General features: G+C 38.4%; 2 protein-coding genes across 3 annotated transcripts; one reads left to right on the top strand and one right to left on the bottom strand.

The window, feature by feature from the left end:
* Positions 1-320: 320 nt before the first annotated feature.
* Positions 321-9,807, top strand: kcnk1b (potassium channel, subfamily K, member 1b). Its single transcript, XM_056254991.1, has 3 exons — positions 321-835; positions 4,503-4,898; positions 9,478-9,807. The coding sequence occupies exons 1-3, from the start codon at positions 481-483 to the stop codon at positions 9,738-9,740; spliced, it is 1,014 nt and encodes a 337-aa protein (XP_056110966.1). The 5' UTR covers positions 321-480; the 3' UTR covers positions 9,741-9,807.
* A 4,455-nt stretch (positions 9,808-14,262) lies between these two features.
* Positions 14,263-25,916, bottom strand: tacc3 (transforming, acidic coiled-coil containing protein 3). 2 transcript variants are annotated; one of them, XM_056254987.1, is made up of 18 exons: positions 25,803-25,916; positions 25,097-25,213; positions 24,439-24,604; positions 21,928-22,055; positions 20,500-21,716; positions 19,854-20,310; positions 18,604-18,670; positions 18,341-18,449; positions 18,187-18,248; positions 17,232-17,365; positions 16,977-17,058; positions 16,704-16,853; positions 16,565-16,632; positions 15,248-15,291; positions 15,012-15,172; positions 14,806-14,912; positions 14,569-14,689; positions 14,263-14,419 (listed from the first exon to the last, which is right to left on the bottom strand). In XM_056254987.1, the coding sequence occupies exons 3-18, from the start codon at positions 24,601-24,603 to the stop codon at positions 14,348-14,350; spliced, it is 3,144 nt and encodes a 1,047-aa protein (XP_056110962.1). In that variant the 5' UTR covers position 24,604; positions 25,097-25,213; positions 25,803-25,916; the 3' UTR covers positions 14,263-14,347. The 2 variants fall into 2 exon arrangements, with proteins under 2 accessions (XP_056110962.1, XP_056110960.1); XM_056254985.1 differs by lacking the exon at positions 25,097-25,213 and having other exon boundaries at positions 18,341-18,500.
* Between the last annotated feature and the right edge of the window lie 890 nt (positions 25,917-26,806).

Raw genomic sequence — 26,806 nt, 5'->3', positions numbered from 1 at the left:
TTGCTTGTCGAAAAACAAACTTTACCACAAATCGTATCAGCTAGATGCAATAAAGACATACGTTTAGAGTATGTAATACCTCTCCATAAAGAGACAACACCCGAAGAAATAGCACCAATTACAGAGGCAAATTCTTTAGGGGAAACAGGGAAGTTGACGTATGAAAGAAACTCATCATAAGTCATTAAATACCCCTGATAATTCAACAACTGTCCAACCACAAGAATGCCCTCATCAAACCAAGTTTTCGAAAATATACTCTTATGTTTGTACAAAATATTACCATTATTCCAGATGTAATTCCTCTCTTGATGTGTTACCTGGTGGGCGAGAGCCAGTGACGTCACGTCCCCGTTACGAGCTGAGCTCGATCTTCCTCGCGCTGCATTCGGAGCCACTCGTTTAAACAAGGGCATTAAAACGCATCTAAACCACGCGAGCCCGACATCATCAACATCGGATCAAATAGGAAAACTAAAGATGCTCCAATCCCTCGCCGGTAATTCGTGTGTGCGCTTGATACAGAGCAACAAATCGGCATGGTATTTTCTGTTTCTGGTGCTCGGCTATATTCTATATCTCATATTCGGTGCGGTGGTGTTCTCCTCTGTGGAGCTGCCGTATGAAGACCTCCTGCGCCAGCAGCTCAGAGAGATCAAAGGACAGTTCCTCAAGGACCACGAATGCCTCTCCCAGGAGCGGCTGGAGAGGTTTCTATCCAAAGCGTTGGAGGCCAGCAACTATGGGGTGTCTATTCTCAACAACGCATCGGCCAGTTGGAACTGGGACTTCACGTCGTCTTTGTTTTTTGCAAGCACTGTCTTATCAACCACAGGTGAGAGCAATGCGGATAAAGTCATAAAGTTATATGACTGCATGACACAACTAACCCGCATCCCTGTAATTCATGATTTTTAATGGTGCACACCATTTGATGATTCTATTTGCAATTACCCATATTTATCTTAAAGGCTTCAGCAAGGCATTAATATCAACAACAACACACAATACAGTCATCTCATTTGTCTTTTCGAATAAGTTTAATCCACTTCTGATAATAACAGAGAAGATCTTTTGTAGCCTTCTTGTTTTTCTCCATTTTCTTTGTCCCTTCGAGAGGCTGTCTCGTCTGTCATTTAACACCTGCCTTAACGCAGAAATGTTACCTCAGACAGGTATCCAATTCTCAAACGGGCATGAAACAGACAACAACTTTATAGAAGATCTCTACAATTTGGTCTTCTTCAGATTGTGAACTAGGCCTACAGAAATGGGCCTGCATGCTCACATACAGAGAAGAGGAAGACATGCAGATAACGATTTTTAGTTTCTGTTCTATAGAAGTGTTTCCCAGACATAAGAAAACGTTAAATGAAAACAACCCCTCTTCTCTCATTATGAAACTTGCCATTCATCATAACAAGCCTCAGCATGTACAACTATCCAATCCAGTATGAAAGACCATATCTTTTTTAACCCTGTAAAGACTGACATATTAAATAAATATTAATTATGAATAAAATGATAAATTATTGAGCAAAAATATGCAACTTGGTGCAGATGTTTTTATTTAAATGGCTAAAAAGTAATATGAATTTTTGAGTTTGTAATGAAAATCAAGTCTGTGTGTAAATATCAGTTATCAAATATCTCACAATAATATATCTTAGTAAGATGATATGTAAATGCTTTTATGATCAGAGCTCTGTAGTTTTAATCATGGTGGGCAAATCATATAATGCAGTGAAATACAATGAATAAACATTTCTCAAAAGCCTGATGTATAATTTTTAACATGATTTTTCACCAAAAAAAAGTATGGATAATCAAGTAAATCTAAGTTGCTTCAGTCCAGTAAATGTTCATCTTATTAATTTCAAAAGTAATAACAATATCAAAGTTATTATATTTACGAAATCATTCAAGATTTCATAGCAAAAAGACACGTCTACCACAACCACATATTTAGAATTATACTAAAAGGCCATTTACTTACTAAAATGTATGAACTATTAATCAGAGGGTAGAAGGCATGTAGTATATTGTGTACAACAGGTTTTTTTTTAGCAAAGTTTTGATCATTCTGATAAGTTAAGCACTGCTCTAGAAAACACCACCAGGTTAACACATGGATTCAACAAAGCCCACAATTACCACTTAAATTTGGTGTTTGTTAGCATTTGTTGGGGAAGTGCTCTAGCTTATAAAACCCCATTTCCAGAAAAGTTAGGACATTTTGTAAAATGCAACAAAATCTGTGAATCTGTAATTTTGTTCATTCTCTTGAACCTTTATTTAACTGGCAAAAGTACAAAGATTACAACAACAACAAAAATCCAATGTTTTCACTGACAAACGCTGCAACACACTCCAAAAAAGTTGGGACAGAGGCAAAATAAAAGTAAAATGATTATAGAATAATATCCAGGTTAAACCGTTTCAAACCGTCCACAAAGGCATGTGAATTGGTAATAAGTGAGGTTATAAGTGATTAGTGGTATAAAAGGAGCATCTCAGTCTTTGCAAGCAAATATGAGTCATGACCACTTTGTTCCAAATTTCATGAGAGAATTGCCAAACAATCCAAGTCACATTTCTCAGTGCCAGATTGCAAAGAATTTGGGTCTTTCGCCATCCACCATACATAATTTTATGAAAAGATTCAGGATATCCAGAGAAATCTCAGTCCATGTGGGGGCAAGGCAGGAAATGTGCGTGACCTTTGAGCCCTCAGATGTCATTGCATGAGAAACCAAACCATCATGCTACTGTGTTAAAAATTGCCACGTGGGCTCTGGAGTAGGCTACTTTGGAAAACCGTTGTCACTTAACAAAGTATACTGGTGCATCAAGAAATGCAACTTGAATCACTGTTGCGCAAGAAGAAATACATCAATTCTGTGCAGAGATGCCGCTGACATCTGTCATGGAATGGGGGTGCATCAGTGCAAACGGTATGAGTGACTTGAAAATGTGTGAAAGATTGTACAGAGACATAGATGTGTGCTTATAGAAATAACCATCAAGATGAGGTCTTTTCTGGGAAGCAAGACAATGCCTGGCCTCATTCTGCACTTGCTAGACACTACACTGTACAGTGGAGGTGCTTGACTGGCTGCCTGAAGTCCAGATCTGTCTCTTAGTGAAAATGTATGACCCATCATGAAAAGGAGAATCAGACGACGTCCACGGACTGTTGAGCAGCTGTCGTGTATCTGGCAAGATTGGGTAAAAATTCCACTGGCAAAACTGCAACAATTCGTATCCTTAATTCCCAAGTGTTTAAAAAGTTCAATTAAAAGGAAAGGTTACGTGACACAGTGGTAAACTTGCCTCTGGCCCAACTGTTTTGGAGTGTGTTGCAGCCATCAAAATCGAAATTTGTTTATAATTACAAAATACAATTAAGTTGGTCAGTGAAAACATTGGAAATCTTTTCTTTGTACTTCTGTCAGTTAAATAAAGGTTCAAGAGAATTAACAAATCACAAATTCTTGATTTTATTAATTTATTGCATTTTACAAAATGTTAAAAAAAAATTCTGGATATGGGGTTGTATCAGTAAAAGCACTGTCTTGATTTACCAGGAAAAAAAGTTTTTCAACCATTTTATTATTAACAAAGACATTCAATATCTAGTTCCCCTTTCCCTGTATGTATGTTGCACAAAATATAGTTTCACATCTTCTTTCTTTTTATCTAAAAAAGGAAATTTGAACAAGGCGGTTTGATATAGAGCGGAATAAGGCCATAGAAGTAACCACATTTTTTTTACCTGATTTGGCAGTCATCACATAAAAGACATCATGTTCTCCAGAATGCACTGTGAGAGTCGCACGCGTAATGTATTTGAATTTCCGCGTCTGACCAGAAGATGGCGCCCGCTGGTCCAATACAGCGTAAAATCATCATATAAATTCCTTTTTAATTGATTATTAAATTGTTTCATTAAGGTTTTATAGATGGTTTCCATGACAGAGTTCAAGAGTTTGGGCATAAACTTAATCACTAGAATCACTAGAAATTGTTCTTTGGTCATTTCCTTTTCAAAGTGGCATTTATGTCCTTGCTTCCGTATTAATTGACTGCTCTGTAACGCGAATCCTTCTAGCACGGTTGTGTCTGAGGCGCGAGGCATTCAGAGAGACCCTGCAAACTAACCTGATTGTTGATGCCCATAATGTGAGATTGTCCATTAGTTGTGAGCTCTAGGGAGGCATCAAACTGCTGAGGGCAGAAATGAGAGCAATATAATCTGTTTATTTCAGGGACACACACACAGAAATGAAATTACAGTGCCTGACTGAATGATTCATTCGTTGATAATCCAGGATGGGACTTAATCTATGTGTTAATCTGTGTCTGGCGATGGCTGTGAGACAGTATGGTTTTGTTTTCAGTGATAAGAATAGAGTGTGCTAATCTGCTAGTGTCCAGAAGGAAACGTTTTCAGTAAGTAAATGGGAATGTTTAATGTGTAATTTCCACCTTATAATTCACAGGATATGGTCACACTGCTCCTCTCTCTGATGGTGGGAAGGCTTTCTGCATCATTTACTCTGTGATTGGCATCCCTTTCACCCTCCTCTTCCTCACGGCTGTGGTGCAAAGGATCATGGTCTATAGCACATGGCGGCCCGTTATGTACGTGCATATGCGCTGGGGTCTGTCTAAACCCCTGGTGGCCCTCGTACATGCAACCATGCTGGCTGTCGTGGCTGTGTCCTCTTTCTTCCTCATCCCTGCGGCCATCTTCTCTGGCCTAGAAGAGAACTGGAACTTTCTGGAATCCTTCTACTTCTGCTTTATCTCGCTCTCCACCATCGGTCTGGGTGACTATGTGCCTGGAGAGGCCTTCAACCAGAAGTTTCGTGAGCTCTACAAACTGGGCATCACTGGTAGGTGTGGTTTCTTTGTGCTTTGTTTTGTTTTGGGTCAGAGCTGCACGATTTTGGATGAATTGAGAATCACAATTTTTTTTGTTTCAAACTGAGATCACGATTCTCGCACGATTCTGAACAGATAACTAAACAAATAACAGGAAATTTACATGAGGTTCTGACAAAATGTTAATTGCTGCAGTCTATTTAAAACGTTGAAATAATCGGAATGTTTTTTTGTTTGTTTTTTTGAGTGAATGATTCAATGACTCACCCATAAATACTTCACTTGTTTCATTCCTGGATGAATCAACGTTTTTGAACAAGTCTCTTAAATGAATGATTCAATGACAAATACATTTTTTAACAGTCACTTGTCGCCAACTACTGGTGTAATGATGTAATCGATACAATCGTTATTTGAAGCGTCAAGTTATTTTCAAAAGGTGATTTGCTCTATTTTGATCACTTCCGTAGACATCAGTGTTTATATTCAAACTTTAATATAAACTTTTATCCAGTAAGCCTACTTCTTTGGTAATATGAATATTTGTAACAGAAATAACGAGACAGTTTGTGAAGTTCGTTTATTTCACGAAAATTATGAAAATCCCTGTTGATGCAGCCGCGTTTCCATTACAGATTTGCGCAAAACTTGCGATATTTTCTAAATGTCGATAAAAAACTATTGAGAAAAGATGGCGTTTCCATTAACCGATGTTATGTGACTAAAACTTTTTATCGAAGGAGACGTAGGCATGTTATCCAAGCATTAATGGCAACGAAAGCCCCTTATACTTATAATACGAAAGCCACGTATGAGGTGTTTCTGGGTGTTTCTCCCTCATATCTGCTTCAAGGTCTTGATTAATTGTGGCATTTCTTTGTTGTTTAGAATCCAGTATTACCGTAATTCTTTTATCCTTTATGATTTTAATAAAGAACTCTGTCTCGTCTTCTGTCCAAATATATCACGTCATCTTTGATCACCAATGATCGACTTTTACGTAGGCGCCATGACCTGTAAATGCGGAAAAAGTTTCCATTGCAGTTTTGTGAAATATTCCTTTTTCAAATTGCCTGAAAAAATACCTCATGTGAGCGTAAAAACGTTTTTTGCGATATATGGGAGTTTTTGCGAAAATTAAAGTGTTTCCATTGGGCGCAATTTCAATTTGCGCAATTTAAAGGGTAAATGGAAACACATGTGGATTTTTGTCAGAATGCAAAAGATAAAGGATTTAAACTTGACTGAAAGCCTTGAATATGTAAGGAGTAATTGACGACGGGCCGTCGCGGACTGGCCGTTACACCTCGGGTGTGCATTATTTTTCAATAATTCAATGTCCCGAAATCAATTATTCTGCTTATACTACGGTTGCCACACCTCAAAACATTGTTCCGATGATGTAGCCTATTTCAAGACAATTTTTGTGGCAAAAAAACATGGAAATAATTTGTCGTTTTTATCCTGTTGTTTACTACATTTATTTTCTTGGTTAGTGTCATTGTGGGTTTTGGTTCTTTTGCTGTTGTCTGTTGTAAGGACCTTTGAAATAACTGAAATCATTTGGCAAGGTGATATTGAACTGTAATTTAACTTAGCTGTGCGTTTCCCTGAAAATAATTGCACACCTTAAAACATTTGTCACCCAATCAGATTCAAGCTGCCCCTCAGTAGAAATATTTATAAGTGTGTATTGAAAAAAACTCTAAAAAGTCTCAGAAATACTGACTTGAATAACAAATGTCAATAGTAAGCACGTTCTGTGGTATTTTTGTAATGTAAACTGATTTTATGTTCTAGTTGTAGTTTTTGGTTACTAAAATGTTAACATTGTGGTCGAATTTATTGGCCCTTATATTTTCTTAAGACTTTTTTTTCTCATAGTGACGTATTTTATTGAGTAAACGCTTGTCGATTCAGTTCCTCCTCTCGTAAGTGAAACTGCATAATATGCAAGTAAAAATACTCCGCTTACTTCCTTTTGTATACCTAAACATCTTCATGTGTAAGTCTGGCCTGTTGTCATAGGAACAGATGGAAGGTAAAAGGAAGTGCATGTCAAATCGTTCTTCCACTGCTGCTCTTCTGCTCCATCTAGTGTTTGTATTACTTAAGAAGCAGTACAGCTCTCCTTTTTTTTAAAGTTGCATGAAAATCCCACATGGCTTGCGTACTTGTGTGGGTTTAGTTGATGCAGATGGCCCCATCCTTCTATTCTGTATGTGGGAGTCGGTGAGAAAGGTCCACATTTGCTGTCCTAGCGTAATTGTGGAGGAGGATATGGCATTTGTGAGGCCCACACATGCTGAGTTGGCTTGAAGTCTCATATTTCTTTTGCTCTGACTCTGCAGTCTAAAAGCATTTTATTCATGATCCTTGAGTTGGCATATAAACACCTTTCCTTTAAAGTTAACGCAACATATTTTGCAACCTATTTTATGTAGCATTTTGTAATGTGATGTATTTTTTTATGAAGAAATTTAGAACAGGACTTAACTTTAGGCCTATCCATCAAAAATCGGATTGTGAAAATGGGCATTATATGCCATACTTTAAGGGTTATTCACCCAAAAATCCAAAATTCTGTCATTAATTACTCACCCTCATGTCGTTCCAAACCACAAATGAAGATCTTTTTTAAGAAATCTGAAAGCTTTCTGTCCCACCAAAGACAGCTACGCAACTATCAATTTTACGCTTCAAAAGGTTCATAGAGATCGTAAAACTAATCCAGATGAATTGAGCGGTTTAGTCCAAATTTTCTGATGAGACTTGATCGCTTTATATGATGAACAGATTGAATTTAGGCTTTTATTCACATATAAACGTTCATCAACCCGCACATCAGTTATGGTAAACGGAAGCTCAAGAATGTTCTCTTGACTGTTCATTCTCTCGTGTTACGCAGCACGTTTGAGCTTCTACAAGAACCAATGAGATTATTTCTTGCGCAACAACCAAGGTTTGGTTGAGCTTCTGTTTATGAGCTTCAATGTTTAAATGTGAATAAAAGCCTAAATTTAATCTCATATAAAGCGATCGAGTATCGCCAGAAAATTTGGCCTAAACCTCTCAATTCATATGGATTAGTTTTATGATCTCTTTATGAACTTTGAAGCGTCAAAGTGGTAGATGTGTAGCTGTAACGAAAGTCATACAGGTAAATGAATTTTTGTAATTATTTGTAATTATGATTAACACAAAATAGTTAGGGGAAATACACGTTTGACAAGTTGTTGTATTGTTTTGTATGATTTTCGATACCTAAAGGCAGAATATAAGATGAAAAAGTTCGTTATTTTCAGTACTCACTTAAAACTGCTCCTCCGCCCAAACGGATCGCTTGACGTCATAAGAGAGAGACGTCTCCCAGGGCGCTGAGAAAGCGAGTTTGTGAGCTGTGTTGATAATTGTACGAGTGATAGAGCGAGAGAATGAGTGATTAGGACATTTATTTATTTAGTTAGGTATTTAAGTTAGGTAGTTAGTTAGGTATACGCAGGCGTATTTTCACAATGGTGAATTACTGCGTTTGTGCTGGGTGCTAAAACACAGTTAAAACCGGTCACAGAGTCCACTTTTTCCCCAAAAAGCAGGTCTGTGTTCCGTGCCTGGGTCAACTTTGTTCGCGCAAACCAAACGCGCTGACATCAGTGCTGCTTCGGTATCCAAGACTTCGGTCATTTGCAGCGCACATTTCTTCCAGTTTTTATGTTTCCACTGTTCGATCGCGCCCGCGTCTCTCTCTCGTCTCTCTCTCTCTCGCGTCTCTCTCTCTCTCTCACACCAACACCAACAGCCCGCGTATCTAACAGTAGTTCCGCATTAATTATTTTGCACGCGAGTTTTATTTATTTTTATACTCGTGTATTCATGCACCGAACCGTGACGCCCGTACCGTTTCGGTTCAATACGAATACATGTACCGTTCCACTTCTAAGTTATGATATACACCTGCCCAACTCTCCACTGGTTATCTTCACCAGATATTTATGTTTCTTAGATAGGAATTATTTAAATTTCTGTTTGCCTCCTCATCTGTCTCACGCCTGGGAGGCTCAAAAGTGTATGGCTGTGGGACTCAGACTCAAAACTCTCCATACTTGAATAGAACGTTTGTGGAACGTCTCCCTCTTCTGACGTCACAGCTCAGCTGTGTTTTAAAAATATGATCTTGACAGAAATGGCTATAAAGCTTACTGTAGGGTAATTACAGTTATAATTTTAATGATAATTACATTTTCACTCAGACATCTAACCCTTATTTAATATATCTAAAAAAAAAATGTAACCTGACATAGACACTTTAAGCTAGGTGGTTGGAAGGGGTGTAGCAAGTAAAGCAATTTTTATAAAAGAATATAAAGACATTTTTAATATCAGATGTTGCAGTGTCCATTTGTAACTTCTTGCCAGACTGGATAAAACTCCTTTCAGGCTACAATGAAGCAAGAAACACACACAGACATGTAGCGCAGACAGAGAAATGTTTGAGGTGAAACACACCATTAAACTCAAAAGTTTGCATAAACTCGGTGAAAAGTTTACATTCCTTCATCTCTCCATCTCTCTCCCCTTTGTGTTCCACAGTGTATCTCCTCCTCGGTCTGATTGCCATGCTGGTGGTGTTGGAGACCTTCTGTGAGCTGCAGCAGTTGAAGCAGCTGAGGAAGATGTTTTATCTGAAGAAGGAGAAGCCCCAGGATCGCCTGGCCATCATGGAACATGACCACCTGGCTTTTACCTCCATGCCAGACGGTACCATCAACTCGCCCCAGGAAGATAAAACCGAGCCCTTTGTGGACTTCCCTGTCCTAACCTCTCCGGGAGGTGATGACCCCATGATCAAATAGATGTTTTAGCTTCCATCAACATAACCTTCAATCGAGGAAGACATCTTTAGCCGAGGGTTCTCGCAACTGACTGTGAAAATGTGAAAATTACTTGAATATATCACTTGAGATTCTGCGGATTTAACAGCCCTCTACAAAACGATGCCAATATGGCTTCCGCTCAGTGTGCTTACTGAATATCTGCAAATGATCATAAGCACACTTAGGCCTAGCCCATAAAAACCCGGGAACTAGATTAAAAAGCATACATAATTGCACTCTAAAATCTAGTATGTACTTGCCTATTGAGATTGTCCAAATGGTAGAAATAACCCCGACGGCATTTAATCTTGATTACCACAAAAAACTTTTTTTTAAGAAAGCAAAAATGTGGGTTTCAGTGAGGCACTTACAATGGACGTGAATGGGGCCAATTCGTAAACACTAAAATACTACATTAATACTATATAAAATATTCTATCATTGTGGACAACAAAAAAAAAGTTTTTTTCAATGGGAACCAAAACTGTTTGGTTATCAACATTCTTCGAAATCTCTATTGTTGTGTTCAGCAGAAGAAAGAAATGCAACTTGAGGGTGAATAAATGACAGAATTTTTATTTTTGGGTGGACTATCACTTTAATTTTTTAAACATTGGACCCATTTACTATAATAGTAAGACCCTTATTGTAGCCTCAATTGTTATTGAATACATAGCTTTACTTGTATTGCACCTGGAATATTATTTTAAAGTCCAATTTCTTTCAAAAATAGACTAAATCGTAAAGCACTCTTGCCCTGATCTAAACTTCGAATAAAGACCACTGTCAATTGTTGGAATGGAGACCTGTCATCAAACATAGTAGTTGCACATCTATCATCTGTTAAGTGTTATTTCAGACTCATGTGATCTACCTTGTGAGTTTGCTAACAGTAAGATAAAATGATCTTCTACAAGTGGCTAACGAAAATATTCTAGTAATCTCATGAAGCTGCATTGCTCTAATGCATTAAAATGTTAAGACTATGATGCACTATAATGCAGCATATACTGTAGCATAAATCGGTGTACAGGCGCAAAAAACTGTTTGTATGCTTAGAGGGGAGTCATTACACGTTTTAGATGACAGTTGAAAATGAAACATTTACCTTAAAGAAGAGTTTAAAGGTGTTTTAAAGGGGGGAAAAACATGCCATACTGTATTCTTTTCTTGATACAGTGAAGAAAGTGATATTTTACCTTGGTCTCAATGTTATGACGCTTGATAGAGCAAGTCAATCTCAGTTTACATGGATTTTTTTAATCCAAGGTCGAATAATGGCTGGTTCCATGTGTCTCTGTCTTGAGCTACTGAGATCCAGCACAATGGCCCTCATTTATCAAAAGTGCGTACACCAAATTTCCAGCGTACACCTGGCGTACACCCAAAACCACGGTGACTTTGAAATTTATCAATATGGACGTTGGCGTATGGCACACTCAAATCCTACGCCAGCTCAGGAGGTGGTGTACGCACGTTTTGAGTTAGTGCGGAAATGCGCAGAAAAACAATTCCTAACACCACAAAACGCACTGACAAACTAAAAGATATGATATATTATGACCCACTGTAAAACAAAAAAACAAAAACATAGTAATTATTTACTTCAGTGTTTATTTTTGTGCAACATGGACTTCAATGTTTAATTTGTGTGACTTTACCAAAGCATTTGATTTATAAGCGTATTCCTTCAGTTGCGAGCCTGTGCGCTTTACCCTGACGTTCCATGGTTAGGATCGGCAGGTGCGCACGGACTGAGTTCGGTAACGAAAGGCTTTCAATGACCAACAAATAATTCAGACTGACAAAATAATAAAAAATACATTCTTCTTCTTTTAAATAATAATAATAATACAAATAATAATAATGACATTCTTCTTCTAAATAACAATAAGCGTCATTAATAATACAAATCATACTAATAATAAGAAGCATATTACAAATTGTCATGCAATTATTAATGTGAATGAATGGTAGGCCTACTCCACATCACATCATCATCATCACTATTGTACACACCAATACATGTAACGTGATTCGAAATTGAATACTAATTCAGAAGACGTGCTGTAAAATATTGCATTGTGATAGGTCATTTCGCCTCCACGTCAGAGAAGTTTCTCTTCTTTGCCGTCTTCCGTGTGTCCATGGCGTAAAATCAGGGCGTGGGGGAAGCGGAGACTTGAATATATAGGGGCGTGTTATTCTAATGACGATCGTTTTTAGCCGCGGGATTTATCAAGGGCAGGTATTGCGTACACCTGGATTTCAAAGGTACGCACAGCTTCATAAATCAGGCGGTGAGAGGAGTGTAAGCATAATCTTACGCCAACATATACGCTTGTTTCTACGCAAGAATGATAAATGAGGGCCAATGTCTTTACATACCAAAAATGTTTGACGAAAGTCTAGGATTTCTGAAGTTTGGTTCAGTATCATCGACTAATTGACTGTATAAAACTTAGATAATTCAGATCTATAACTGAACTGTTTGCATTCTAAACAATTTTGTGGCTATTTAATAAACATAAAATAATAAATTCTATTTTTGAAACAAGCTTGAAGTGTCGTTTACAACAGAATGCATGTGTTTGTATTATGAGAATGAATGTTGTAGGCACAGACTGATGACTACTGTTTAAGGTCCCGTTGGAAGATCACAGTGTACAGCAGATGTGTTGTCACTATCACCACAGTAGAATGTCATACATTTTTATCACAATAGAATAAAAGCTGAATGTTTTAAGGACTCATTTTAACAGCTGTTTTGTCTGACTGTAGGGATTATTTACAGATAGTGCTGTTTTTATATTAATAAACATGCTGAATCCGAGCTCAGGCCATGGGAACTTGAATGTGCTGATGTGACATATTTATTGTGTGAATAAGGAAATGCTTTGTGATGTCAGTGCTGGATTCTTTGTGCTTATTTGCCCTTGGTGTTTTGCTGCAGAGCCTCTGTATGATCAGCTACAGTGTTTTAACATTGAATCAGTGCAGCATAAAATCATGTATGTATTAGTTATTGATTTGTTTTTTATTGGTGTATCAGTAGTACGTTTAGAAATGCACAAGGGCATACAGTCTTGTTCTCTGTTTAGATGTGTGTGAAATACTGGTGAATATGTTGTCATTTCCATAAATAAAAATCCTGACTGGATTAATAGCCTTGCAAACATTTATTTTTTAGGGAAAAGTAATCACCATTACCAATCCTTTTAAATGTTCAAAATGACCAGAAAATCAGTGCAAGAAAAAAGTAAATTATATATATATTAGTGCTGCTGTCAAAATTAACGCATTAAACGTTATCCTCGCAAGCACAATTAATTTAAACGAACTCTTAAATGTACGTGAACAGTTAGGGTGAAAAAATTGGATGTCAGATCCGAGTCATGTGCGTCAGGTCTTAAAATGACAGCATAATGCTAATCAAATAACAAAATCACGCACTGCTTTTAAAGCTTTAAGTAGGATTAATCTAGATTTCATTTATAATTTATGCTGTGAAAACTGAAGTGTTTGATATCTTTATTTAATTTCTGTATCCTACCTGTTAGACCTACCTAAAAATCTTAAAGCACAACAGTATTATTTACAAGGTTATATGGATCAAAAATAACTTTGTGCATTTTGACAGTGAAAGTAAAAATCTGAACCCGGCTGACTGGGCCAATATTAAAATTTGAGCCCTGATATTTTGAAAGCACAGGTAAACGTAGCATTTATTTATAATGGGTTTATGTGAAAATTGTTCACTTAAATTAAGTTATATACCTTTTTAAAGAATAGCTTTCTATTATACTGTAATGTTGAATGCCTATAATTAATGGGTTAAAAAAAAAATCAGTTTCAGGAGAAATAGTGGTATCAGTGATGCTTTCTTTCATAAAAAAAGATGCCATTAAACAATGTGCAATTAATAAAACTTATTGATTGATCGCATTAAATATACAATTTATATATATAAACACACAATATTGTTGTATTTCATGCTCTGGTGTTTAAGACTTCGGTATCTAATAGAAAGCCATCTTTAAATTGTTTTTTGTGAGTGCAATTGAAATACAATTATTTTGTTAAAAAAAGAAAAAAGCCAAGCCCGGATTAACCGGAAGTCTTAAATAAAATGTGTGACTCATAGATTGAGAAAAATACAATAAAATGAGGAAGTGGGGTGACATTTTTAAACGCACAAAAAAAGTAAGAAGATATAAAGTACTATTGAAGCGGTCATTTAAAAAAACCTTCCAATGGAACTTGGAAGGAACTTAAGTTAAAAATAGACTTAAGGATATAGCACTTAGCTGCTTTTAACCTATTCTGTCTGTTACCACAATCATTAACAGATTTAAGCATTGACATACACTTTTATAAGGCAATATATTTTAGATAAAGCAGTGATGCGAGGAAATAGAGCTAATGGGGACCCAGGTTCAAGTTCACATCTAACAATTGCAATATTAAGAGTCAAAACAAAGGTTTGTACTTTCATTCTTTTTTTATTAGGATTATTTATTAAAAATCCTTACAACAAATACAAATAACGAACCAACACAAATAATGAACACAAAGGGCAAAGTGCATTAAAAACCATGCTTTTGCAATTTTAACAGCAGCTCATCACACAGATCTGAGACATCTTTGACTTCTTTAGCCTGAGAATAGAAAATAGAAAATGTCAACAACAAAAACAAGGCAATAAAAACAATATAGATGTTAAACACAAAGTAAATCAGCCCTACACCTATAAGAATCTGCTGTACCACCACTGCAAGAGTGACATCCCTTGTGTGCGCTTATGTACCTTTTGTTCCAGATCCCTCTCTAAGGACTGAATTTTCAGCTGGTCTCTCTTGAACTGCACCTGCAGTGTTGCCACCTCTGCGCCCTGTTTAGTGCGAACCTCGGATATGGCCTTATTTGCTCTGAAACAGTGGCATTGGCGAGACTTTTTAGCCGATACTTATTAATCGATCCAGGTTTACTGTACTATTACGTTCATAAGAAAGGACATATTTCAGACTGTTTGAAGAGCACATACTGATCTAGTTTCTCCTCAGCATGGGCCTTCAGAGCTTGATAACGCTTTTCCTCTTTCTGCAGTCTGTCCATGCAGTTCTGAGCGTACTGCTTTAGCGTCTCCTCATTCTATAGAACAGAAGGGGAAAAAAATTACCGTTATACACTAGCAAACTTAATCCCAAATCAAGATGTTATTTTAGTCTTGTTGCAGAAGTCTCAGTGTACCTTTCTGAATCCCTCAATAACTTCCTTGCATCTGTCAAGACGTTTGACAACAGAGGAGAAGGATTGCTCCATTTCATTCAAATCTTTAGACAGCTGATCTTTTTCCTGAAGGACTCGCTCCAACTCAATTTTTGCAAAGTCTTCCTTCTGTTTATGCTCATCTGGAAACACATGTGTTTTAATATCCAACATACTCCCTACAAATAATGTACTTAATCAAAAAAATCTGGTCACACCTGTGATTTGAGTGATGGTGGCCTCAAATTCGGACACTATGAACCTGAGAAGAGGAGGAAGAGTGTATGTGTGAGATTGGTGCACTGTTCAAATGTCAATAATTCATTATGGATTTCACACTTTTTGATTGATTCAGTAATCCCAACTGACTGGAAAAGCATTTTTAAAAACTCTTTGAATCATTATCTAGCTCTTGAGATGTTTGAATTGTAAGCAAATCATTCCTTGGTGTCTTTTCTTTAAATTGACTTATTTATAGGGCTGGGTATGGTTCAAAAATATTCGATATCGATACCGGTTCCTGAGCGATACTTTTTTTCTATACCAATTTGATGAAATCTGTTTTAACAAGATTACATTACCTAAAAAAACCTTTGGTTTTATTTTCTCAGTTTGTTGACTTTTACAGACTCAATGACTCATATAGGCCACTGGGGGGGGCGACACTTTAGCACACGCATAAAGCTTGCCGCAAAGCACTGGCAAATATAACCTAATGATTATGAATGTGTCGGGGGAAAATAGCACACTTTTAATTGTTTATTAATAAACGTGTTGGCTGCAAAGATGAAGTTGACATTGCTGACTTGTAATCTCCGCAGTAGTGAATGCACGCACGCCTACAGAGAATGCACCTTTCATTAGGATTACATAATCAGATTATTAGTTTTCAATTCGAATTGGTTCGTTTAAAAGCTTTTCAAGCATTTCAAGCTTTCTATTATGCCTATTTCTCATGTCTGTGAGGCAAGTAGCCTATAAGCTGAGTTTCGGTTAATTTGTGACACGCTCGTTCTTCTTGCAGTCGAAGTGCTTCGTGTTGTCGGTCTTGGCAGCAATTATCTTGTCGCAAATATTGCATCGCGCACTGTTGGCATCAAACCTGGTGAAATGTGTTCCCACATCTTTTACATCTATGGTGGTTACACCTCATGTGTGAGCCATGTCTCTGGGCGTAACTGGCGTAAATTTGTGTTTTTCCTTGATGCCTTGCCACCGCCAATCATGCTGCATGATTATTGGCTAACTGAGATTGACGAGATTAACCCCTTGGGTAACGAACGACAAGAGATTTTTTGATACTCTATGGTAGAGGCAATTTGGTCGATGCCTAAAAAGTATCGATACCCTACTTATTTGAGAATCATATTTTGAAGAACAAGCTCAAAGAACAACTTGTTCACAATTCAAACATCACAAGAGGGAGATCAATCGGACTAAATATTCGTTCTAGATATTTCCATCACTTTTCCAATCCTGAAAGGCAATGATCATGGTAACCCCTATGTGAAAGTGTTCGTCTTAATAGGACTTACAACATGTGTTGATTCTCCAGACACAATGTGTCAATCTGAGTCTGCATTTCTTTTTCCCGTTCTGCCGCCTAAGAAAAGAGAAACAAAGCATTAGAGAGGCCAATGAGACATGTGCTCATAATCTTGTGTGGGAACTGACCTTTCTGTTTGCTTGCTGTAGTATAGCGTCCATGTCTCTCTGACTGTACTTCAGAACCTCTATGATGGAGTCCTCAGTCTTCACTGGCTGTTTTAAGGTGTGAACCAGTAAGTCCAGAACAGTTGGATCTGGTACCACAGTTTCCACTGCCTGAAGAGGATTAGACATGGTAAAATTGGCTCCAGTGTGCAAAGGAAAATGCTTGTTTCAGTGCCTACTAATATAGTGACAATGTTACAAAACCATGGATTACGGGAGTTTGTGTTGTCTTACTGGGGGAGGCAGATCATCCAGCAGTTTCATACTGTCATAGTGAGACTTCTGCTTTACTTCAGACTTTGCAGCCTCCATCATCCTAACACACAAAATAAGTTTGCATGATCGCTCATGTGTGCACTCTGGATTTTGATCACAATATAGATCAGATCTGTTGCATTGAGGCAATTTGTAATATTTTCAGTAACATTTCAAAAGACGTTTCAAAATTAAGAAACCGTTCATTTGAATGCGTTTGTGGAGAATACTGACCTGATGGCAAGAGAAGGCCGTGGCAGGCTGAATCCAGAGTTGCCACCGTCCACCAAAATTTTCTTTGGACTCTCCTTCAACAGCGGGTCAAACTTCAAATACAGTGACTGTTTCCGCAAAGCTGACTCCTTAAACTATAAAAAAAAATTCTGTGATGCACTGAAAATCTGAAATGTTGCTTAATAGAGGGTATGCATTGACGTCACTTTCCCGCCGGAACACGCCCCCTCAGCCAGACTGAGTGGCAAAAGAGCCTGCTGCATGACTGGATTTAACAGGGGAAACTTCAAAAACAAGCGATTATCTAAAGGTTTAAACATTCGATAGAGTGTTTCTTACAACTTACCAAAGATCCAGTGATCCATGGATATTGACATGTAGCCAAGAAACACGTTTCCTGACATTTATGTGCCTGGTTTCGACGCCAGTGAAAAACCAAGCAAATTTGCCTGTCAAAGCTTTATATAAATACAAGATAGGAAGGTCTAAATACGGATCACTTATATCAATGTTATACAGTAGTCAACATTTGAAGTGCATCAAAACCTTTCATCAAAGTTATACATTGTTGAACTATACCCGTTCTTGTCTTAGGACAGCTTTGATGAACTTTGATCCACTTCAAATGTTGACTACTGTATATAGGCCTATTATCATATCGTCCAGCACTAAAACTTGTAAAGTTTTTTTGCCCGTGTTTATTTAAAAACATCCCATTATGAAGAATATACAATAGTAAATATTTAATTGATGAGTTGTCAATACAATATACAGGATATGATTTTTTCAGTCTTTTTGCCACTAAGTGGGTGTAACCGCAGTTACTCCGGTCGACAGTGACATCGCGCGCATACCCTCTATAACCTAATTGCTTCACTCTATTTGGTGCAGCATTTCCTTTAAAAACTCATTTACTACTACTTTATTTATTTAAGACTCAAATGGAAACACTCACAGTGCTTGATCCAAACTGCTCCAGATAATCCATCTGCCCATCAAAATCTTCGTCTGGCATGACTGAGACAAAGAGCAAACATTTTGCTCCCAATGTTAAAAGCTTGCACCTGATGAGTCAGTGTCATTCAAAACGTGCAACCATGTTTACTCACACAATGCCCCTGGCACAAATTCTTCTTCACTTGGTGCCATCACACCAAGATCACAGGTCTGGTTCTGAAAATCCAATAAAGATTCAGGTGTTGCCATGATCTCTGGCTCCTGTGATATGCAAGTGTGGGACACAGCAGATGACTCTATATTTTCTGCCTGCTAGGAGAATAAGTGTAAAATGATTTTCTATGAAATAACACGATCATAACTTGTGGTAACAGACTGATTTTGTTGAAATTCTTAAATTGAAATGCACAGTTACCTGCTTGGTGACAGAAAGATCAGTTTCTGCCATGTTTCTATTGCTTTCAGAAACTGCTTGGTGAGATCTGGAGGAGAAAAAGAAAAATCTGAGCTCTATTTCCATTTATGCATTTGGTAAATACTTTTATCCAAAGTGCATTTCATTGCATTCAGGGAATACTAGGGGTGGGAATCTCTAGGCACCTCACGATTCGATTACGATTCAGAGGGCTGTGATGCAATGATAAAACGATTATCGATGCATCTTTTTTTTCTATAAAGATTCCCTCCCCCCCTCCTCTTACTGTGTGACTACTTGGTACTTTTAAAGCAAAGTATTTATAATGATCCATAATGAATTTACTTCCAAAATATTTTATTAATTAAACAAATGAAAGTGATTTGGCAATAAATGTTTTGATAAGAGTTTGTTCGCTTTGCCTTTTCCGAGTTGGGTGGAAGGAAGCTATTAAGGTTGTCCTGGTTTCCCTGTCAGTGTTGTTTGATCTGACGTGTGGTTTATAACAGAATTCTGTGCAGAATTTGAATGCTTCCAATAAGATCTCGCTGCGATGTTACTAATTCTGCAGTGAATTCAAATGCCTTCTCACTGGATCTCCCAGCGCTGTGTAATAATAATAATAATAATAATAATAATGTCGCGTGATTGAGATCGGCCCACGATTAAACCTGTTCTGAGCTCACGCTGCGCTAAACGTTCTGCGCAGCTCAAACGAATAGTGCGGTTTCGTTTCACTTTTGTTTACTTTCCGTTTGATGTTTCTCGTATCTAACAGACGTTGCAGCTCTTATTAATTGGACAACGTGGTGGTCGAACCAGTGAGACCTCGTTGCCCATTTGGTTGCAGCCTGGAACCCTACTTAAATTGTGGCTCCTGTCCAGGTCCTTTTACCTATCAACTTCATAGAAGCCAAAGTTACGCTAGATTTTAATGCAGTGGGTGCCGGTTGGATTTCTCGCTCAACCATCATGTGTCTGTTATTTCCACAGCTGCACACCACAGACTGTCCCATCATGTTATCAATTAACATTTGAAAATCGATTTTTGACATTTGCGATTCGATTCAGAATCGTCCGCATCGCGATGCATCTAAGAATCGATTTTATCCTCCACCCCTAGGGAATACATTTAATCACATCATCTGAGAATCAAACCAATAATTGAGCTACAGGCACGCATCTGAAAATTATTTTTAAAATTACATGTGTTGTGTTTATACATGCTGTTCTAGCTCTAGTTTCTGTACCGGTTCTCAGGCTGATCATCCTGTGTAGGAGCCTCAGGCTGTTGAAGAGGAGATTGTGCTTTCATCAAAACCGGGCTGGTCCTGACCCCACGTGGTGGAGAGCTACCCATTGCAGCCTTTGTACCAAATGGGTTAAAGTTTGGGTCGTCAAAATCAAAGGTGTAAGAACCTTGAACAGAAGGAACATCCACAGGTTTTGTCTCCTCTGGCTTCTTGGGGGACAACTTCTTGGGTTCTGGTTCTTTCTTCTCTGTGACCGTTTTTTTGGTCACAGTTTTTGCACCTGCAGGTCTTTTGACCCCAAAGCGTTTTGGAGGTTTGCGCTTGACTTCAGCTCCATCGTCAAAGTTAAACTCTAGTAGCATCTGGTTCTCCTTAGGTGGCATCGAGGCATTGGAGGATGTTGGGACAACTGGGGTCTGGACTAAGAGCTCTGATTCCAGCTTGGCTTCTTGGCCTGGCAGTGGTGGGACATCTGGGGTCTGGACTAAGAGCTCTGATTCCAGCTTGGCTTCTTGGCCTGGCAGTGGTGGGACATCTGGGGTCTGGACTAAGAGCTCTGATTCCAGCTTGGCTTCTTGGCTTGGCAGGGGTGGGATATCTGGAGTCTGGACTAAGAGCTCTGATTCCAGCTTGGCTTCTTGGCTTGGGACATCTGGGCTATGGACTGGGAGCTCAGATTCCTGCTTGGTTTCTTGGCTTGGGACATCTGGGCTATGGACTGAGAGCTCAGATTCCTGCTTGGTTTCTTGGCTTGGGATATCTGGGCTATGGACTGAGAGCTCAGACTCCTGCTTGGTTTCTTGGCTTGGGACATCTGGGCTATGGACCGAGAGCTCAGATTCCTGCTTGGTTTCTTGGCTTGGGACATCTGGGCTATGGACTGAGAGCTCAGATTCCTGCTTGGTTTCTTGGCTTGGGATATCTGGGCTATGGACTGAGAGCTCAGACTCCTGCTTGGTTTCTTGGCTTGGGACATCTGGGCTATGGACCGAGAGCTCAGATTCCTGCTTGGTTTCTTGGCTTGGGACATCTGGGCTATGGACTGAGAGCTCAGACTCCTGCTTGGCTTCTTGGCTTGGGACATCTGGGCTATGGACTGAGAGCTCAGACTCCTGCTTGGCTCCTTGGCTTGGGAGATCTGGGCTATGGACTGAGAGCTCTGATTCCAGCTTGGCTTCTTGGCTTGGCAGGGGCGGGACATCTGGGGTCTGGATTGAGATCTCTGATTCCTGCTTGGCTTCTTGGATTGGCAGGGGTGGATCAGAAACAACTGATGCTTTGCCAATCAGAGGAGAGTTTGGGATCTTTGAGCCACCAGTTTGGAATGGGTTGAGCAAATCAAGATTGTCAAAATCCAAGTTGTACGATCCTGCGGGGGGAAGTGGCAAATCCTGGGCCTCAAGCTGATCTTCCATAGTAGGGATCGGCTGTGACGCTGGGGCTGGCTCAGTCTCCTCTGTCTCTGTGATGCTGTTTTCAACATTATCAGTCTTGATGATGACAGTACCCTCTGCTGAAGATATGTTGGCAGAACATTCTGCAAGGGAATTATCCACTGATGAGATAAAAGGAAGAGTCTCATCAAGTGCAGAGTTGGTCACCTCTGGAACAAGGGCTGCAGTTGTATCGGACTCTACAAGCTCTGATATCCAAGCCTCATAATGCCCCAAAGCGGAAGACTTAGGAGGTGAATTCGCCATTTTATTGGACCCCTGGAAAGGGTTGATGGCATCTGGATTGTCGAGATTGAGGGTATAGGCCCCTTTGCTCTGAACAGGAATGACATCATCAGGGTAGGCAACGTAGTTACTCTGCATTTTAATCGGTGTGGTGGTGGTGGTGTTATTCAACAATGAACTCCTGTAAAAACACATTCATTTTTACATGTTAGTGGATTGTCATTTTCATTTTAAAAGATTATTATGAATGACTGCTACAGCTTATGATTGCATAAAGACACTGAAATAAATTGGATGTTAAAAAAAAAAATATTATGCCTTGTTAAATTATTATTCTAAAATATTATAAAAGTTAAATCATAAACAAGTTGAGCTGCAAGTAATTTGCTCACTGGTCAGTAGAGGCTGAGTGAGTCTTCAGTGCTTTAGTATTGTCCTCTTGGATGGCAGGCCTACTGGTGCGGCTCGGGGACATGATTTTCTTCGTGACTGGGTCTCGCCGTGGAGTTTGAAAACAAACCTATGCAAAAACAACAAAGATCTACGCATGTAAATCAAAACACTACAGTACATGTCCGACAATACACGGTCAACAAATGCTTAACTTCTTATAGAATGGCCCCTCCCCCTTTTCAAATAGCATTTAGTTTATCTCACAGACTACAATTCGTACTTGACAGCACCATGGAAGCGAGACCGAGCGCTGATGATAATACGTTGGATTCAATAGTACAGGTGTGAATAAATTCTAGCCATTTCATTCTTAACCAACGTACAGTTGGAAAATGGAATAAAACTCGAGCGTTTGAGCAACCGAATACACATCTCCAACCCACATTGCTCCGTAACTTGTCAACGCCGGCCGCTTTGGCCAGGTGGTATTTATAGCAAAAGGGGCGGGACGCTTTAGATTCTAGAGAGCATTTGATTGGACAGAAGATTTGATGAGAAGCTGAAATCAACAGTGATGTTATAAAAATCCGTGATCCATTTTAACGGATTTGTTTTGGAACACACCAGCTTATTCATAACCTTAAGGTTAGCCACGGCAGGCAAAAACATTGTTGTTTTTTTTTACACTGGTCAATTTTGAGATTTTGGGATATTTGTCTTCAATAACATGTCTTCTTTCAGACTTGTGGTGAAAAAAAGTCCAAAATACACATTTAGGTCTTTAATTTACTACACTTTGTCTGTTTGCGTCTGTAGATTTCTGATAAATTAAAAATTGGCGTTCTAAAATAAAATAAAATAAAAAACTTAAAAAAAGGCGTTCCGCTGCTCCGCGATCGCTGTCTGCACCCTGTCATCACATACACCGTTAGAAAGCTCTCTCTCTCTCCTGTACAATGCTGTCGGATCCAAATATGGTCATTTCCTTTTTATCAGCAACCAATTGTGAAAGTAAAAGGGGGGATTTGAACTCTAAATGCGCAATCTCATTGGCTGATGCTAAATCTTTAAAGCTTGTTTTCTCAAAATGACTTCTCTCATACTCCAAGTCCGAAATCTCCACTTCAGTAGCACCTATATACACCAAACGTTCCAGTCTTGTATCTAGTTATATTATGAAGACATTTACAGAGGAATTTGTAAATTATTTTTAGCCTAATTTATATAGCATTTTATTCCAAAAACCTTTGGAAAATCATTTAAGGCTATTGACAGTATATTCTGATTTACAGGATAACAACAGTAGATATCCATAAATCCTTCTGTAATTGTTATTACTCACCCTCACGTTGTTCCAACCCCGTAAGACTTTAGTTCATCTTTGGAACACAAATTAAGATATTTTTGATGAAATCTGAGAGCTGGCTCACTCCTTCATAGACTGCAAGGTAATTTCATCTGCCAGCCCCGAAAAGTGAGTAAAGACATCGTTAAAATAGTCCAAGTGACTAACAGTGGCTCAACCTTAAGTTTATCAAGCGCCTTGAATACTTGGTGAGCAAAAAAACAAAGAAAACGACTATTCAACTATTCATTTTCTTCTGTGTGGGCCTCTGACGTGAGTTCTCGAGAGTGCCACGACGCATGTGAGAACTGAGAAGATGGTGCTCACAATCATTTGATGGGAAAGTGTGAAAGGTAAGCCATTCATTTTAAGGCATTGATAAGACACTTTTACATTTTCTCACGATTCGGACATCCAGGAAATGCACACTTTAAAACCATTTTAAACACTATCAAGGCCCATCTGCGTCATCTTCTCAGTTCTCGCGCATGCGTCGTGGCTCTCTCGTGAACTCGCGTCAGAGGCCCACACAGAAGAAAATGAATAGTTGAATAAAGTCGTTATTTTTGCGCACAAAACGTACTCGTCGCTTGATAAACTTAAGGTTGAGCCACTGTTAGTCACTTGGACTATTTTAACGATGTCTTTACTCACTTTTCTGGGCTGGCAGATGAAATTACCTTGCAGCCTATGACGGAGTGAGCCAGCGCTCAGACTTCATAAAAAAAATATCTTAATTTGTGTTCCAAAGATGAATGAAAGTCTTACGGGGTTGGAACAACGTGAGGGTGAGTAATAACTGACAGAATTTTCATTTTTGGGTGAACTAACCCTTTAAGGCTAACATATTCATACTAAAATAAAATAAAAACCTTACATTTTGATTTCAGGGGGCCTTTAAGCAACACAACTGTTTTCAACATTGATAGTAATAAGAAATGTTTCTTGAGCAGCAAACCAGCATATTGAATGATTTCTGAAGGATCACTCAACACTGAAGACAGGAGTAATGATGACTGCTGAAAGTTCCGCTTTGTCATCATAGAAATAAAATTACATTTTAAAATATATATATATATATATTAAAATAGAAAACATTACAATTGAGAATTTAGTGCACAAAACTAAAGGTAAAAGCACAAATGGAAACCTTTGGAAAACCCACCTTTGCTCCTCTCTGCGCAGTCCTGCTGATGTTGTCAGCCTGCGACTGCCGCAGGATGGAGGGCCTGCCAGTCGGCTGCTCCAATGCGAAAATGTCACAAGCGTCTTCAGAACAGCCGTTCATCCATACAGCTCCCTGATTCTCCTTCAGCGCCTCAGAACTCATACTGCAAGAAAGAGAGTCACAGAATATGACAACATGGGTTTTGGAAAGCCACGCCCAGCGGGCACCATTCACAGCTGGTTTTACTGATAAGACCCGGAGGCGGGCATCTGACCTTCTCACCCAACACCCAGAGACACTTATACTCATGAGACACCTCAAATCTGTTGCATTTCTTTCGAGCATCAGACAGAGATCAGACTAACCCACTGTGACTAACAACCCAAGCATGTAATATCAACCGGTGCAATTCAGCTATGTGCTGAGGGAACAAAGTGGTTCTTTATCTGTGAAGGAATCATGCCTTAGAGAGATGGTCAAAGGATATAGCAGAAGAAAACCAGCAGTTAACTAAGCATTTTTTTATGGCAGCAACACAGCCTTGTGATTTGGCTTATAGTAACATATGGTCTATCAGACACTGTGGCAATCCCTTGATGGCATGATTTTGACAAGGAGGAACAAGAGACTGGTAAAATTTTCAAAGAATCATTACCAATTTTGGCCTCATCTGTCCTTCCCTGGATTCTGCTCAACTATGTAGGACTGACAATAAAATTGTCAGCTTTGTAATGACAGGCACTTCTGACAGCTTCTCTCTTCTACAGCCTACCTGGACAGGTTATAAACAGCCCACCATCAAATAACATTATCAGGTTTTAACCTGGACACAGTTATATCCAAGATTAATTAATCGAAATGAAAGCAATAAAGTAAAGAAGCCAAACAAGAACAGCCAGTAAGATTTGAACTAAGACTAAAAGTTAACAGCCACGTGCCCACATGACACAGGGTTGATAAAAAATAACATTTAAGAACCAACCATACATTTCAATAAAAAAGCTAAATACGTAAGTTACTTTTTTATTGGAAATACAATGTCTCAAAATCTCAAACAAAGATCAAACTATTTGTATTTATATTTGTTTTCCAAACCAATACTAAATTTTCTTGCCATTATTATCCAAATAATTGCACACATTTCATGAACACAATAAGAGTGAAGATCTCTGCATAAGTCAATTAGATCGATAACAGTAATTAAAATTTAAAAAGTATCACCAGCGTCCTAGTAAGTTAACGTTAACGTTAGCACTGGCAAAACCAGTAAAAGACGTTGCTAATTAAGTTACGTTCAATATCCCGCAATATTTCATTATAGGTATCCTATAACTGTATACACGGTTTCCTAAAATACGTACCTTATTCAAAATGCTCAAATTTAACACAAAAAAAAACCTTTTCTTCTCAGTGAAAGACAGCGCGACACACACAGAGAGGCTGTGCGTCTACAATGTTCCGCAATCCGCTGTTTGTTTGAAACGGTTCAAATTTAAACACGCAGTCTCAGCCAATCAAAAGCAAGATTCGCCGTTTGCCAGGCGGGGCGGTCACATGAATTGACCAATAACATTGGGCGTGAAACTGCCGTCCTAGTGGATGTTCTTTTGATCGACATCCAAATCATCCAATGGGGCGAAAAAACATTGACGCAGACAGATAGGTAAATAAATACGATAGATATATATGTCTATGAATAAATACGACCTAGGGGCTGTTCCATAAACCAAGTTTAGAGTATAAGCCAGGCTTATTTCGGTTAGTCAGGCTTATTTTTGGTAGATTCGGTTTCATAAATCAAACTTAAAAAAGTTCAAACTCAGTTACCCTGGCAACTTATGCTGGGAAACTAGCCTGGTCCAGGGCAGGCTAACTGTCAGGCTAAGCCTCAGTTTTTACACAGATCCTCAACACTGACCGACAAGAACACAATGATATTACCACTGACAGTCTCTAATACCATTATTGGACTTTATAAATACACAGTATACAGAAAATCAACTTAAATAAGGCTACAATATAGACAATATAGACACATATAAGGCGTTTTAAAGTTGTCCGTTTAGGACATGTCATTTTTGTAGTAAAAGACATTTTAATTAAGGAATGCCTCGGTTATCAGAGAATTCTTTCTCTACACTGTCTCTTGTATATATATATATATATATATATATATTTTTTTTTTTATGTACTTTATTATGTCTTTCAATTCAAACACATTTAACACAATTATACAAATGGACAGTTCCTTTAAAGACATCATATTTTCCCCCAATTAATATTCCTTATTTTTCCTTCTACTTTTTTTTTTCTTTTGTGATAATACCAACACATACATATAAATAAAACAATAAATAAATATTAA

The sequence above is a fragment of the Rhinichthys klamathensis genome, unplaced genomic scaffold (genome assembly GCF_029890125.1).
Source record: "Rhinichthys klamathensis goyatoka isolate OS25496 unplaced genomic scaffold, OSU_Roscu_1.1 h1tg000115l_1, whole genome shotgun sequence".
NCBI lineage: Eukaryota > Metazoa > Chordata > Actinopteri > Cypriniformes > Leuciscidae > Rhinichthys > Rhinichthys klamathensis.
Note: the sequence above shows the minus strand (reverse complement) of the source record. Positions and strands in the feature narration are given on the sequence as shown.

Coding starts and splice junctions, on each gene's coding strand:
- kcnk1b (XM_056254991.1), top strand. CDS start 481: ATGCTCCAATCCCTCGCCGGTAATTCGTGTGTGCGCTTGATACAGAGC. Junction 836..4,502: donor CACTGTCTTATCAACCACAG/GTGAGAGCAATG, acceptor TATAATTCACAG/GATATGGTCACACTGCTCCT. Junction 4,899..9,477: donor CTACAAACTGGGCATCACTG/GTAGGTGTGGTT, acceptor TGTGTTCCACAG/TGTATCTCCTCCTCGGTCTG.
- tacc3 (XM_056254985.1), bottom strand. CDS start 24,603: ATGAGTTCTGAGGCGCTGAAGGAGAATCAGGGAGCTGTATGGATGAAC. Junction 18,249..18,340: donor ATTTGTGCCAGGGGCATTGT/GTGAGTAAACAT, acceptor TCTTTGTCTCAG/TCATGCCAGACGAAGATTTT. Junction 16,633..16,703: donor TACAGCAAGCAAACAGAAAG/GTCAGTTCCCAC, acceptor CTCTTTTCTTAG/GCGGCAGAACGGGAAAAAGA.